The sequence below is a fragment of the Panulirus ornatus genome, chromosome 61 (genome assembly GCF_036320965.1).
Source record: "Panulirus ornatus isolate Po-2019 chromosome 61, ASM3632096v1, whole genome shotgun sequence".
Lineage (NCBI taxonomy): Eukaryota > Metazoa > Arthropoda > Malacostraca > Decapoda > Palinuridae > Panulirus > Panulirus ornatus.
Window position 1 is genome coordinate 1,158,175 of NC_092284.1, and position 12,603 is coordinate 1,170,777.

The following is a 12,603-nucleotide window of genomic DNA, read 5'->3' on the forward strand; positions in this document are numbered from 1 at the left end:
GTAATTGATGCTGAAAATAAGTGGTATGGGAAGCCCTCCTGGCAGTATGCATTCTTTGCATGTTCTTTGGCTAGGGGGTGATGGTAATTCATGTATTGCCTATGTCGGTAATAATGCTCGAGTGATGATGTGTCACCACAGCATTGCCAGACTCAGACCCATGCCAGCCATCCCCATGTGGTGCTGGCACTTCGTGTCGTGTGGTCTCCGGACGGCCTGTGTGCTCTTGCTTGCCAGGCTTTCAAGGAGACCCCACCGAACTGTGTCAGCCCGAGTGCGTCACCAACTCCGACTGTCGACTGGACCAGGCATGCTCCGGGCATGAGTGTGTGGATCCTTGCCAGGGAGAAGTGTGTAGCCATCACAGCTTGTGTAGAGTAGTTCTCCATGCTCCTATTTGTTCCTGCTCCCAGGGCTACACAGGCGACCCCTACACGAACTGCCGACCTATACCTTGTAAGATAAATCAAAAGAGTTTCTGAGTTTTTGATGTAGCTTCTCTTTTATTGTATTTTTATTGGTGTTAAATGTACTCATGCACAGATGTATACACTAAGAAGAAATGTATTGTTAGTATGTGTATGTATATTTGTATGTAAACATTCTTCCCTTTAGCGGTAGCGATCTCTGAGCCGCCTCGCAGACCATGTGGTGGGGACCCATGTGGGCCTAATGCCATTTGCCGTGAGGTGAACCAGCAACCTGTGTGTTCATGTGAGCCTGGATTCGTGGGGAGACCGCCTGCCTGTCGCCCTGAGTGCCTCATCCACACAGAATGTGCCCCACTGCTTGCCTGCCTCAACAACCGCTGTGTCAACCCATGTAAGGGCACTTGTGGTATCCAGGCTCAGTGCAGAGTCATCAACCACAATCCCTTCTGTATGTGTATGGCGGGCTTCACCGGTGACCCTTTCATTCGTTGCACCCCTGCTCCGGTCACGACACCAGTTCCGGTGCCCACACCAAGACCTGAGCCCCCCACCACTTTGCCACCTTTGGTCGATACACAGTCGCCTATCAAGGACCCAGAGATTATTCCTGTCCCTGAAAAGCCACTCACTACCCCAAAGCCCATGGTGATCATGCCTGAGCCTCCTGCCCATTTCTATGACCCTTGTGAGCCTGACCCCTGTGGTGCTAACGCTATCTGCCGCAGCTTCGTGGATCACTATAAGTGTGAATGTCGCCCTGGGTACTTCGGCAACCCAGAAGTTGGATGTGGCCCAGAATGTGTCCTGAACACAGATTGTGACAGTGGTTATAAATGCATCCGTCAGAAGTGTGTGGATCCGTGTCCCGGTGCCTGCGCCCAAACTGCCCAGTGCAGTGTGGTTAACCATGCTACTGTCTGCTCCTGTCCCATTGGTCTACAGGGTGATCCATACACCCACTGTGCCATCGCACCTATTGCTGGGACCACCCTACGTAAGCCATCATCTACTTAGTACTTATAGTCTTGTCCTCTGAAGATGTGTCTTGGTATGAAGTGTCTTATTACTCTTTTAAAGTTTTGGAATTATCTGACAGTTGTTGCTCTCAGACTTTCCCTGTATACCAATAAACAAATTAGCATATACATTGCTCTGTTTCAGCTCCACCCCCCGTGATCCCAGATGTTCAGCAACCATGTGAAACTAACCTTTGTGGAAAGAATGCTGAGTGCCTCCCATTGGGCTTTACTGGGGAATGTCGTTGTTTACCTGGCTATTTTGGAAACCCGTACGATTTCTGTCGACCAGAGTGCACCACTGACTCTGATTGTCAATTCTACCTAGCCTGTGTCAACGAAAAATGCCTCGATCCCTGTCCTGGATCTTGTGGTATCAATGCCGAATGCCAGGTGGTGAAACACGCCCCTGTCTGCTTCTGTAAGGCTGGCTACATTGGAGACCCTTACCAGGCATGCCGTGTGGAGACAAGTTAGTTTTACCATCTTCATCTTATTATGAAAATTTACTGTTTAGGAAGCATATGTTCATTTCTTGATAGTGTATTATTGTTTTCTCTGATTCATGAACGTTAAAGGTTGCTTGAGTGCAGTGAAATAGTTTAATATTCGTATTCATTATTTGATTCTAGTAAGCTTAGTTTTATAGATGATCTTATTTGTATATTGCAGCTACCTCCCCAAAACCTGGAGACCCTTGTAACCCAAACCCTTGTGGACCCAACTCTGTTTGTCGCATCACTGGGGATCACTATGAATGTGAGTGCCTCCCTGAGTACTTCAGCAGGCCACCTGACTGCCGTCCAGAGTGTCTGGTTAACTCAGATTGCCCGCTAGTTAAAGCCTGTATCAACCAGAAATGTCTTGACCCTTGTGTAGGAACATGTGGCACTGATGCCCAGTGTGAGGTGGCCAATCACAATCCCATTTGTTATTGCCCAAGACACCTTACAGGCGATCCCTTCAACCGCTGTGTGAAGCCGCCACCTGGTTAGTATTATTCCATCCATCTTTGTCTCATTTGTACAAAGTCATGTACACTGCCTTGCTCAGGTAAGAATCTCGGTAACCCATTCCACTCCAACTAATAACTGTCATTATCAAATTTGCAGCAGTGAGCCCTCCTCCAAAGGAACAGGTGAAGGATCCATGTGTACCAGATCCTTGTGGTCATGGGGCCACATGTTCTCAACAAGCAGGTGTGGCCACTTGCACCTGTAGACCAGGCTTGCTTGGCAACCCCTATGAATTTTGTCGTCACGAATGTGTGATTAATTCTGACTGTAACCGAGATAAGGCATGTTCCCGCAAGAAATGTGTGGACCCTTGTCCTGGAGCGTGTGGTGTGAACGCAGTATGTCGTGTTTCACATCACAGGCCGTTGTGCACCTGCCCGCCTCACCTAACGGGCGACCCCTTCTCTCGCTGTGTCCTCATCACCACTAGTAAGCCTCCAGATTCTTCTTATTCCTCATTTATTTGCATGTTATTACCTCTTAAAAGCATGTTTAGTCTCAAATTTGTTTTATGTTCACAAACCTAATTTTTAACTGGACATCTAAGCTCTTAAAAGTTTACACTTGTAGATTTATCATCATTGTTCCTATTCATTTCTTAAATTACCACACTAGTTCTTTATATATTACTATCATGTAATGTTTTTACAATTTGCATTACTAATTTTAATTTTCTCGTCAATGCTTTAACATTTTTGTAAACTACCAACCTAATTCATGTCTTTAGCAAAGTTGAAAACTCTTTATGATTAGTTTCACAATGCATGATCTCTCCAGCACCTGTGACCCCAGATGATCCCTGCTCCCCACCACCATGTGGTTTCAATGCCATGTGTAAGAGGGAAGGCAGCTCCTACAAGTGCGAGTGTGTCCGTGACTACTATGGCGACCCCTACACTGAATGTCGTCCGGAGTGTATTGTTAATACTGATTGCCAGAGCAACCAGGCTTGTCGCAATCTTAAGTGCATCGACCCATGCCCTGGTACTTGTGGCACCAATGCCTGAATGCTACACAGTCAACCACAATCCTGTTTGTACCTGTCTGTCAGGCTTCGAGGGCAACGCGTATGAAATTTGTCGCGTCCAGAAAGATGAGAGTGAGTGTTTTGATTCTGCCACATTGATGTTGCATATATGTTAAACTAAACTGCATACCGCTCTTACACATAACTTGAATGTAGTAGAGTTCCATCCTCGTATCTGTTAGTAGTTAACTTGGGTATATCATAAATTATTCCGCAACAATTACAGTATATAGACAGGCAGACTTGAGGCAGTTGGAAAAGGAATGTTAACTTCTTTAGTCGTATTCTTATTACAAAAATAGTAAACAATCTTTCTGTGTGTACTCATGATGATGATGCATTTATATAGGCAGAGGAGGGTGGATGTGCTGGAAATGAGATGTTTGAGGACAATATGTGGTGTGAGGTGGTTTGATCGAGTAAGTAATGTAAAGGTGAGAGAGATGTGTGGTAATAAAAAGAGTGTGGTTGAGAGAGCAGAAGAGGGTGATTTGAAATGGTTTGGTCACATGGAGAGAATGAGTGATGAAAGATTGACCAAGAGGATATATGTGTCAGAGGTGGAGGAAACGAGAAGTGGGAGACCAAATTGGAGGTGGAAAGATGGAGTGAAAAAGATTTTGATTGATCGGGTCCTGAACATGCAGGAGGGTGAAAGGGGTGCAAGGAATAGAGTGAATTGGAACGATGTAGTATACCGGGGTCGACGTGCGGAACGATGTGGTATACCGGGGTCGACGTGCTGTCAGTGGATTGAACCAGGGCATGTGAAGCGTCTGGGGTAAACCATGGAAAATTCTGTGGGGCCTAGATGTGGAAAGGGAGCTGTGGTTTTGGTGCATTATTACATGACAGCTAGAGACTGAGTGTGAACGAATGTGGCCTTTGTTGTCTTTTCCTAGCGCTACCCCGCGCAAATGAGGGGGGAGGGGGTTGTTATTTCATGTGTGGCGGGGTGGCGATGGGAATGAATAAAGGCAGACTATGAATTATGTACATGTGTATATATGTATATGTCTGTGTATATGTTTACGTTGAGATGTATAGGTATGTATATATGCGTGTGTGGACGTGTATGTGGGTGGGTTGGGCCATTCTTTCACCTGTTTCCTTGTGCTACCTCGCTGACACGGGAGACAGCGACAAAGCAAAATAAAAAATAAAAAAAACGATGTATAGGTATGTATATTTGCGTGTGTGGACGTGTATGTATATACATGTGTATGTGGGTGGGTTGAGCCATTCTTTCGTCTGTTTCCTTGCGCTACCTCGCTAACGCGGGAGACAGCGACAAAGCAAAATAAGTAAATAAATATAATATATAGATAGTGTGTACATGAGTGGATGGGCTATTCCACATTTGTTTCCTGGCGCTACCTCGCTGATGCGGGAAACAGCAATTGTGTATAATGAATGTGAATAGTAGGTAGGGGCATTAGGTAGAAGTAGTAGGCTATAACATTGGACTAGAATATTACATAGACACATTATGTAGTAGTAGTTGGTAGGAATATTAGGCAGGAGCCTTTGAAAACACTGTGCTAGAGTTGCCCCTTGTCTGCCAGTGGTCTTTAAGATGAGGCAGAAAAGGCTAAAAAGTAGCACTAGAGTTCGATAATTATGGAGACTCCTTTGTTAGGGCCTTGAGGGAGCTCCCAGAGGGAACAGGTGTCAGATTTATAGATAAATAGATAGTGTGTGCGTCAGCGCTAAATAAAGGTATTTGCTTAAAGCGGTCCATTTGTATCTTACATAATGGAAAAACACAAATCCAGCAACCTCTGTCAGCTGCATACAAAGAAATGGCCAATAAAGACATATGTTACTCGTAGGCTCCAATCAATATCACTTGATCTCAAATTATTTTGTATGTGATATATATATATAAGGTTGAAGAAAGGCAGTTGACCCTTCATTAAGAAATGCCCCAAACTTTAATGATGCAAATCATTGGTATTCAAGTTACCAGTTAACAGCAATAGTATGAAAGAAGCCTTATTAGGCTTATGTCACTTTAGATGAATATTGAGTCCTCTTGTAATGGGTTAACCACCACCTACCCACCCATCTGAAGCACTTCTGTATCTCTTAACCTAATGCTTCTGTTGCACTCTGCTAGCCAAGCCAGAGCACCCTGACCTGTGCGTACCTAACCCCTGTGGACCATTCTCAACCTGTCGCACTGTGCGACAGCGACCGGTGTGTGAGTGCCTGCCAGGGTACTATGGTGCACCTCCTGAGTGCCATCCTGAATGCCTCACCAACTCAGACTGCCCCAAGTACCTAGCATGTGTGAACGAGAAGTGTCTTGACCCATGTGTGGGCACATGTGGGCACACAGCTGAGTGCCATGTAGTGAACCACACTCCTCTGTGTTCATGTCCCCTCGGCTATGATGGTGACCCCTACGTCCAGTGTCGTCTTAAGAGTAAGCAAGCCCTGCTCTCACCTGCCATTGACCCTTAGACAGCCAAACTGATTAGCTCTCACATGGGATATCCAACCTTGTTATAGAGAATGTTTCTTGTAGCTGCTTCATATTAATTTTCCTGTTCCACATTCAGATTGCAGAAAATATTATACATAGCTATAAATTCGTTCTCATAGTTGGTTGTAGTTCCCTTACAGTATTGATATCCTTTCTGGCATATAAGATAACTAGGAAGCCCAATAAGAATTTCACTTTTGCACTGACTGAACAGCACAAGGACAAGACTCTCTTGCTATAACTAGACCTTTCTCATGTCATGAACCACTCACTCTGAATTCAGTCAGCTTCTCAGATATAGTTCTGGATATCCCATGTGCAGGTCAATGACACCCACGACTGCTCATGATGTTATATTGAGAAAGAAGTGTGTCAATAAAAGATATGTGTTGCTATCTCAAGTAGATGTTTAACAATGACTCCGATTATTTCAGCAACCACCACTCGACCCATTGTTGTGACCAACCCAATTACCTCTAGCTCCCCTCAACCAGAGATAACCACACCTGTACGCCCTTGCATGTCAAATCCTTGTGGTCAGAATGCCTTGTGCTCACCTCTAGGCCAGTACTTTGAGTGTTCATGCCCACCAGAAATGTTTGGAAATCCTTATGTTGAGTGCCGAGTACAGTGTGTAGTGGATTCTGACTGTGCACGGAACAAGGCTTGTGAGCGGAACAAGTGTGTGGACCCTTGTAAGGGTATTTGTGGTGTACAGGCCATTTGTAACGTGGTTATGCACAAGCCTGTATGTTTTTGTCCTATGGGGCTGACAGGAGATGGCTATACATCTTGTAACCCCATTCCACCCACATGTAAGCATGATTCCTCTTTCTACTCTCAAATGCATGATATATGTGCCTTAAGTTTATCTAATATACTCATACAGAAATAATGATGTTTGGTTCTTAATCTCTGACTGCCCCCGATCCCCAACAGCTGTGACCTCGTCCACAGTGCCTTCCTTGGCAGCTGACCCATGTGACTCATTCCCATGTGGTCCTCTGGCTGATTGTCACCTAGAGGATAATAAAGCAGTGTGTCGCTGTATCTCTGGCCACTATGGCAATCCCAACACTGGTTGCCATCCTGCCTGTTCAGCAGATTCACATTGTGAATCTGGTCTGGCATGCATCAATGAAAATTGCATTGATCCATGCCCAGGCACATGTGGCATTAATGCTGAGTGCAGAGTGCCCAACCATATCCCTGTCTGCACCTGCCCACCAGGATACTCTGGCAACCCCTACCAACGCTGCTTCCTTCGCCCGGGTATGGCAAAGCCTTCGCAGTCAACAGTAACTTGACTGATTATCATACTCAATAATGTCTCTCAAGCTGTAGCATGTTATCTATGTGACAGAAATAATGACTAACATCTGTTGTTAAAACACATCTTTTCCTGCATGACCATGCATGTGTTACACCTCCCTCTTTTAGATGTGGACTCGGCCGAGAAGGAGGACATGTGTGAAATTTGTGGGCCCAATGCTGATTGCCGGGAGGTGGCAAAGCGTCCTGTGTGCACCTGCCTCCCAGGCTATTATGGTGCCCCGCCGGGTTGTCGTCCCGAATGTGTTGTCAACCGTGATTGTCAAGCCACGATGGCATGCAATAGGCAAAAGTGCAGAGATCCCTGTCCAGGGGCTTGTGGCACTAATGCTGAATGTCGTGTCATCAACCACTCTCCAGTGTGCACTTGTATCCCTGGCTACACTGGTGAACCCTTCGTGCGTTGCAATCGCATTCCACCTGGTAAGATCTGACTTGATGTCTGCTCTTCTGGATAGTTTGTTTCTAAGGTCACAGGCAATTGGAAACTACTTTGCCTTACTTCAAATAATGTACTGATATTTACTTTTATATTTTGCAGTTGTGCCTACCACTATAGTGCCACCTAAGGAGATAGACCCATGTAGAGAAGGTACCTGTGGCATCAATGCTGTTTGCCATGTCAAAGGAAATCGTGGCATCTGCACCTGCCTCCCTGGCTACTTCAAAAACCCATATGTTGAGTGTCGCCCAGAGTGTGTCATCAACTCTGAATGTCCACAGTACCTTGCATGCAACGGCCAGAGATGCCAGGATCCATGTCCTGGCACCTGTGGCATTGATGCTATCTGTGAAGTTGTCAATCATAACCCTGTCTGCACCTGCCCCAGAAGTATGACTGGTGACCCATTCAACCGCTGCGAGCCAAGTAAATACATTTGCATTTTTTGAAACAGGAGAAATATTTTGCTGGTATTAATATTTATATTTTTTCATCAAGTTGTTTCTCGCTCTCCCCACATGAACACACACACACAGCATCACACTTTATGACCTGTGGTCCTTACCAGTGGATAAACCAGCTTGAGCATTGGGGGAGTCCCATAGAAGAGAAATGTGGATAGGATTGCAGTTGAATATCTCAAGAAATTGTCAGTGTTGTTGATTGGTTAATTAGGATTTTTAGCATATATATGGCTCAGGGTGTGGTGCCTGAGGATTGATAGGATGCTTCTGTAGTGCCATTGTATAAATGGAAAGGGACAAAAACCTGCATTCAAACTATGGAGGTATATGTTTGTTGATTGTTCCTAGTAAATAAGCAAGTAGAGTGGTGTTTGAGAGGGTGATGATATACACAGATAATCATACTGGGTGTGGCCTCAGGAGTGTTAGAGGATGTGTGGACAAGGTAAATCTTCAAACTACAGTGGCATAAGTTTGATGTGTATACCTGTAAAATTATATGGGAGGGTATTGATTGAGAGGGTGAAGGCATGTACAGAGCATCAGATTGGGGAAGAGCATTGTGGTTTCCGAAGTGGTGAGGATGTGTGGATCAGGCTCTTGCTTTGAAGAATGTATGCGAGAAATACTTAGAAAAACAAATTGATTTGTATTTAGCATTTATGGATCTGGAGATAGGGTTGACGGGATGCTTTGTGGAAGGTTGTAAGAGTATATGGTGTGGGAGATACGTTGCTAGAAGCAGTGAAAAGTTTTTACTAAGATGTAAGGCATGTATATGAGTAGGAAGAGAGGAGAGTGATTGGTTCCCAGTGAATGTCCGTCTGTGGCAGGGGTGTGTGATTTCCCCATGGTTGTTTAATTTGTTTATGGATGGGTTGGTTAAGGAGGTAAATGCAAGAGTTTTGGAGAGAGGGGTGAGTATGCAATCTGTTGTGGATGAGAGGGCCTGGGAAGTGAGTTAGTTGTTTTTTGCTGATGATACAGCTTTAGTGGCTGATTTGTGTTAGAAACTGCAGAGGTTGGTGACCAAGTTTGGAAAAGTGTGTGAAAGGAGAAAATTGAGAGTGAATGTGAATAAGAGCAAGATTATTAGGTTCAGTAGGGTTGAGAGACAAGTTAATTGGGATGTAAGTTTGAATGGAGAAAAATTGGAAGAAGTGGAGTGTTTTAGATATCTGGGAGTGGACTTAGCAGTGGATGGAACCATTAAAGTGAAGTGAGTCACAGGGTGGGGGAAGGGGGCGAAGGCTCTGGGAGCAATGAAGAATGTGTTGAAGGAGAGAATGTTATCTCGGAGAGCAAAAATTGGTATGTTTGAAGGAATGGCATTTGCAACAATGTTATATGGCTGTGAGGCATGGGCTATAGATAAGGTTGTATGGAGGAGGGTGGATGTGTTGGAAATGAGATGTTTTAGGACAATATGTGCAATGTGAGGTGGTTTGATCAAGTAAGGGTAAGAGAGATGCATGGAAAAAAAAAGAGTGTGGTTGAGAGAGCATAAGAGGGTGTGTTGAAATGATTTGGACATGTGGAGAGATTGAGTGAGGAAAGATTGACAAAGAGGATATATGTGTCTGAGGTGGAGGGAACCAGGGGAAGTGGGAGACCAAAATTGGAGGTGGAAGGATGGAGTGAAAAAGGTTTTGAGTGATCTGGGCCTGAACATACAGGAGGATGAGGGGCGTGGAAGGAATAGAGTGAATTAGAGCAATGTGGTATACTAGGTTTGACGTGCTGTCAGTGGACTGAACCAGGGCATGTGAAGCATCTGGGGTGAACTACGGAAAGGTCTGTGGGGCCTGTTTGTGGATAAGGAGCTGTGGTTTCTGTGCATTACATATGACAGCTGGAGATTGAGTGTGAGTGAATGTGGCTTTTTCTTGTCTTTTCCTTGCACTACCTCGTTGTAGAGGGGTGGGGCTATTTCCTGTGTGGCAGGGTAGCTATGGGAATGGATGAAGGCAGCAAGTATGAGTATGTACATGTGTATATATGTATATGTCCGTGTATGTATATGTATCTATATGGGCGTTTATGTATATATATGTGTATGTGGGTGGGTTAGGCTATTCCTCATCTATTTCCTTGTGCTACCTCACTGACTTGGGAGATGGCAATTAAGTATGATAAATGAATATAAGATAAGTAGGAGGCATTAAGAGCAGTCTGGAAGCATTGCAGCAAGGACGATGCAGAATCATTAGTCATATGTATTCCAGGAGAATAGATTTAAAAGATATCAGACCAAAAGTACATGAATGCCTGAGGAGGAAACAAGGAGATGGAAGAGTGGAATAAAAGAAGCTTTTCAGTTATTGGGTCCTGAACATTAAGGAGGATGAGAAATTTCCATGGAATGATGCAGTATACAGGGGTTAATGAGCTGTCATTGGGCAGAGTTAGGGCAGAGAAAACCATTGTATGGTCTGCAAGCTCGGTTGTGTCTGGAGGGTCTGTTTTTGGTGCATCATGCATGACTCCTAGAAAGTGAATGAGAGAAATATGGTTCTTTGACTGTTCCTGGCATTATCCCACTGATGTAGATGGTAAACAAGTAAAAGGGAAAAAATTTTTCCTGATTTTATAACCTTAATACACCAAACTTAAAGATATATTTGTAATGTCCAAAATGTCCATTTTATTAAGTTGGACCTTAGTCCCTACTCATTCAGGGAGATACACAGTATAGTTTAGTTGCAGTGGTGAATTCCCTTTTCTTAAACAGAACATTATTTTGACTTTTCAGCTTGATATCAATGGAATTTTTTTTCTCCTGTTGATAATACTCTGGCTATTGTGTTGTTTATATCTGATTCAACAGTTCGAGCTCCTCTTGATCCATGCAACCCAACCCCATGTGGACCTTACACTAACTGTCGTGTGGTGGGTCATCGGGCTGTCTGTTCTTGCATCCCTGACTACTTTGGTGACCCTACCCTTGGTTGCAAATCAGAATGTACCATCAATTCAGACTGTCCTCTTAGTAAAGCTTGTATCAACAAAAAGTGTGTGGACCCATGCATTGGTGTGTGTGGACGCAAGGCACTGTGCAGTGTTGTCAGTCACAATCCACTCTGTAGATGTCCTGATGGCTTCTCTGGTGACCCACTACTTGTCTGTCAACCCAAACCTGGTAAGTTTGTTGCTCTGTCATCTGTTTTCATTTTGAGAAGCCAAGCAAAGAATTCATGTAAAGTGATCTACATTGAAATTACTTATGATTTGACATACGAGTGTGCCCTAGTTATGTGCCATCATTGTTGGTTTACCAAAAACTGCGATACAAGTAAAAACACTTTTTTGCTTCATGGCGAGTTATTCTTCATATCGCTTAATATCACAGTAGGCATTCATATTTTACTACTTCATTTTGCTCATATTTTCATTGTGTTTGTTATTGTTAGTGTTGTTTATTGTCTAATTATTATTTGTGTCACTGTATAGAATGATTATACCGTTTTCAAGTTTAGCTATATTAATTCATTAGTTTAGGAGATTAATTTGCCCAAGTTGTTGATAATACCAAAAACTGTTTGACTGGGAAACATTTTGTGCTTATTCACTTTTGGTGTATTTTGTTTACAGCATAATGGTATATAAGGTTCTTGTTTTACTGTTGCATTATCTTTATAATGCCTGTTTTATTGCATTTTTTTATATTAGAATGCGTATTTTGCCACATTGGTGTTTAGAATTTCGATAATTCTTTTCTGACTTTAGCCTTATTACCGATCTACTTTAGTACATTAACTAACTTTGCCTTATGTCTTCATAGTTGTTCCAGAGGACCCATGCAACCCTGATCCCTGTGGCACCAATGCCAACTGTGTTGTCACTAACAACCGTGCAGACTGTTCTTGCTATCCTGGCTACTATGGCAATCCATTTGTCGAATGTCGGCCAGAATGCACAATCAATTCTGACTGCCCCAAGTATCTTTCGTGTGTGAACCAGGAATGCAAGGATCCATGTCCTGGCACTTGTGGTATTAGTGCTGTTTGTGATGTAATTAACCACAGGTCTACATGCTCCTGTCCAAGAGGGTATGAAGGAGATCCGAAGATCGAGTGCCGTCTTGGTAAGTACCCACCTTGACTTGCTTTGGCGCTGGCTGTTTCTTGTTTTATTCTGCTAAAGAAAAAATTCCCTTTGCACGATTTTTTTTTCTTTTTTTTTTCCAATCAGAAGCATGAGATAAAATTGGCATGAAACCTCAGACTGTTGAGCATGCCATTCTGCATGGCACATCCTGCCTGACATTAGCATGTTTTTGCTTCAAGTTACTTTGTTTGCATCCAAAAAAATTTCACGTGAGGAGCATGTATCATAATGTACAAACTTTAAAAGAGTTCATCTGTGCATGTGTTAATTGCATGATCCA

The 12,603-nt window shown here is 43.7% G+C and overlaps 1 protein-coding gene across 1 annotated transcript in view; it reads left to right on the top strand.

Annotated features, from left to right (window-relative positions):
* The window catches only part of LOC139767467 (uncharacterized), a 135,159-nt gene that overhangs the window by 25,215 nt on the left and 97,341 nt on the right, over nt 1-12,603 (top strand). Inside the window, 7 exon segments of the mRNA XM_071696880.1 lie at nt 142-456; nt 616-1,425; nt 1,593-1,919; nt 2,120-2,437; nt 7,852-8,178; nt 11,044-11,355; nt 11,998-12,300. Of these exon segments, the coding sequence (XP_071552981.1) occupies nt 142-456; nt 616-1,425; nt 1,593-1,919; nt 2,120-2,437; nt 7,852-8,178; nt 11,044-11,355; nt 11,998-12,300 (2,712 nt within the window).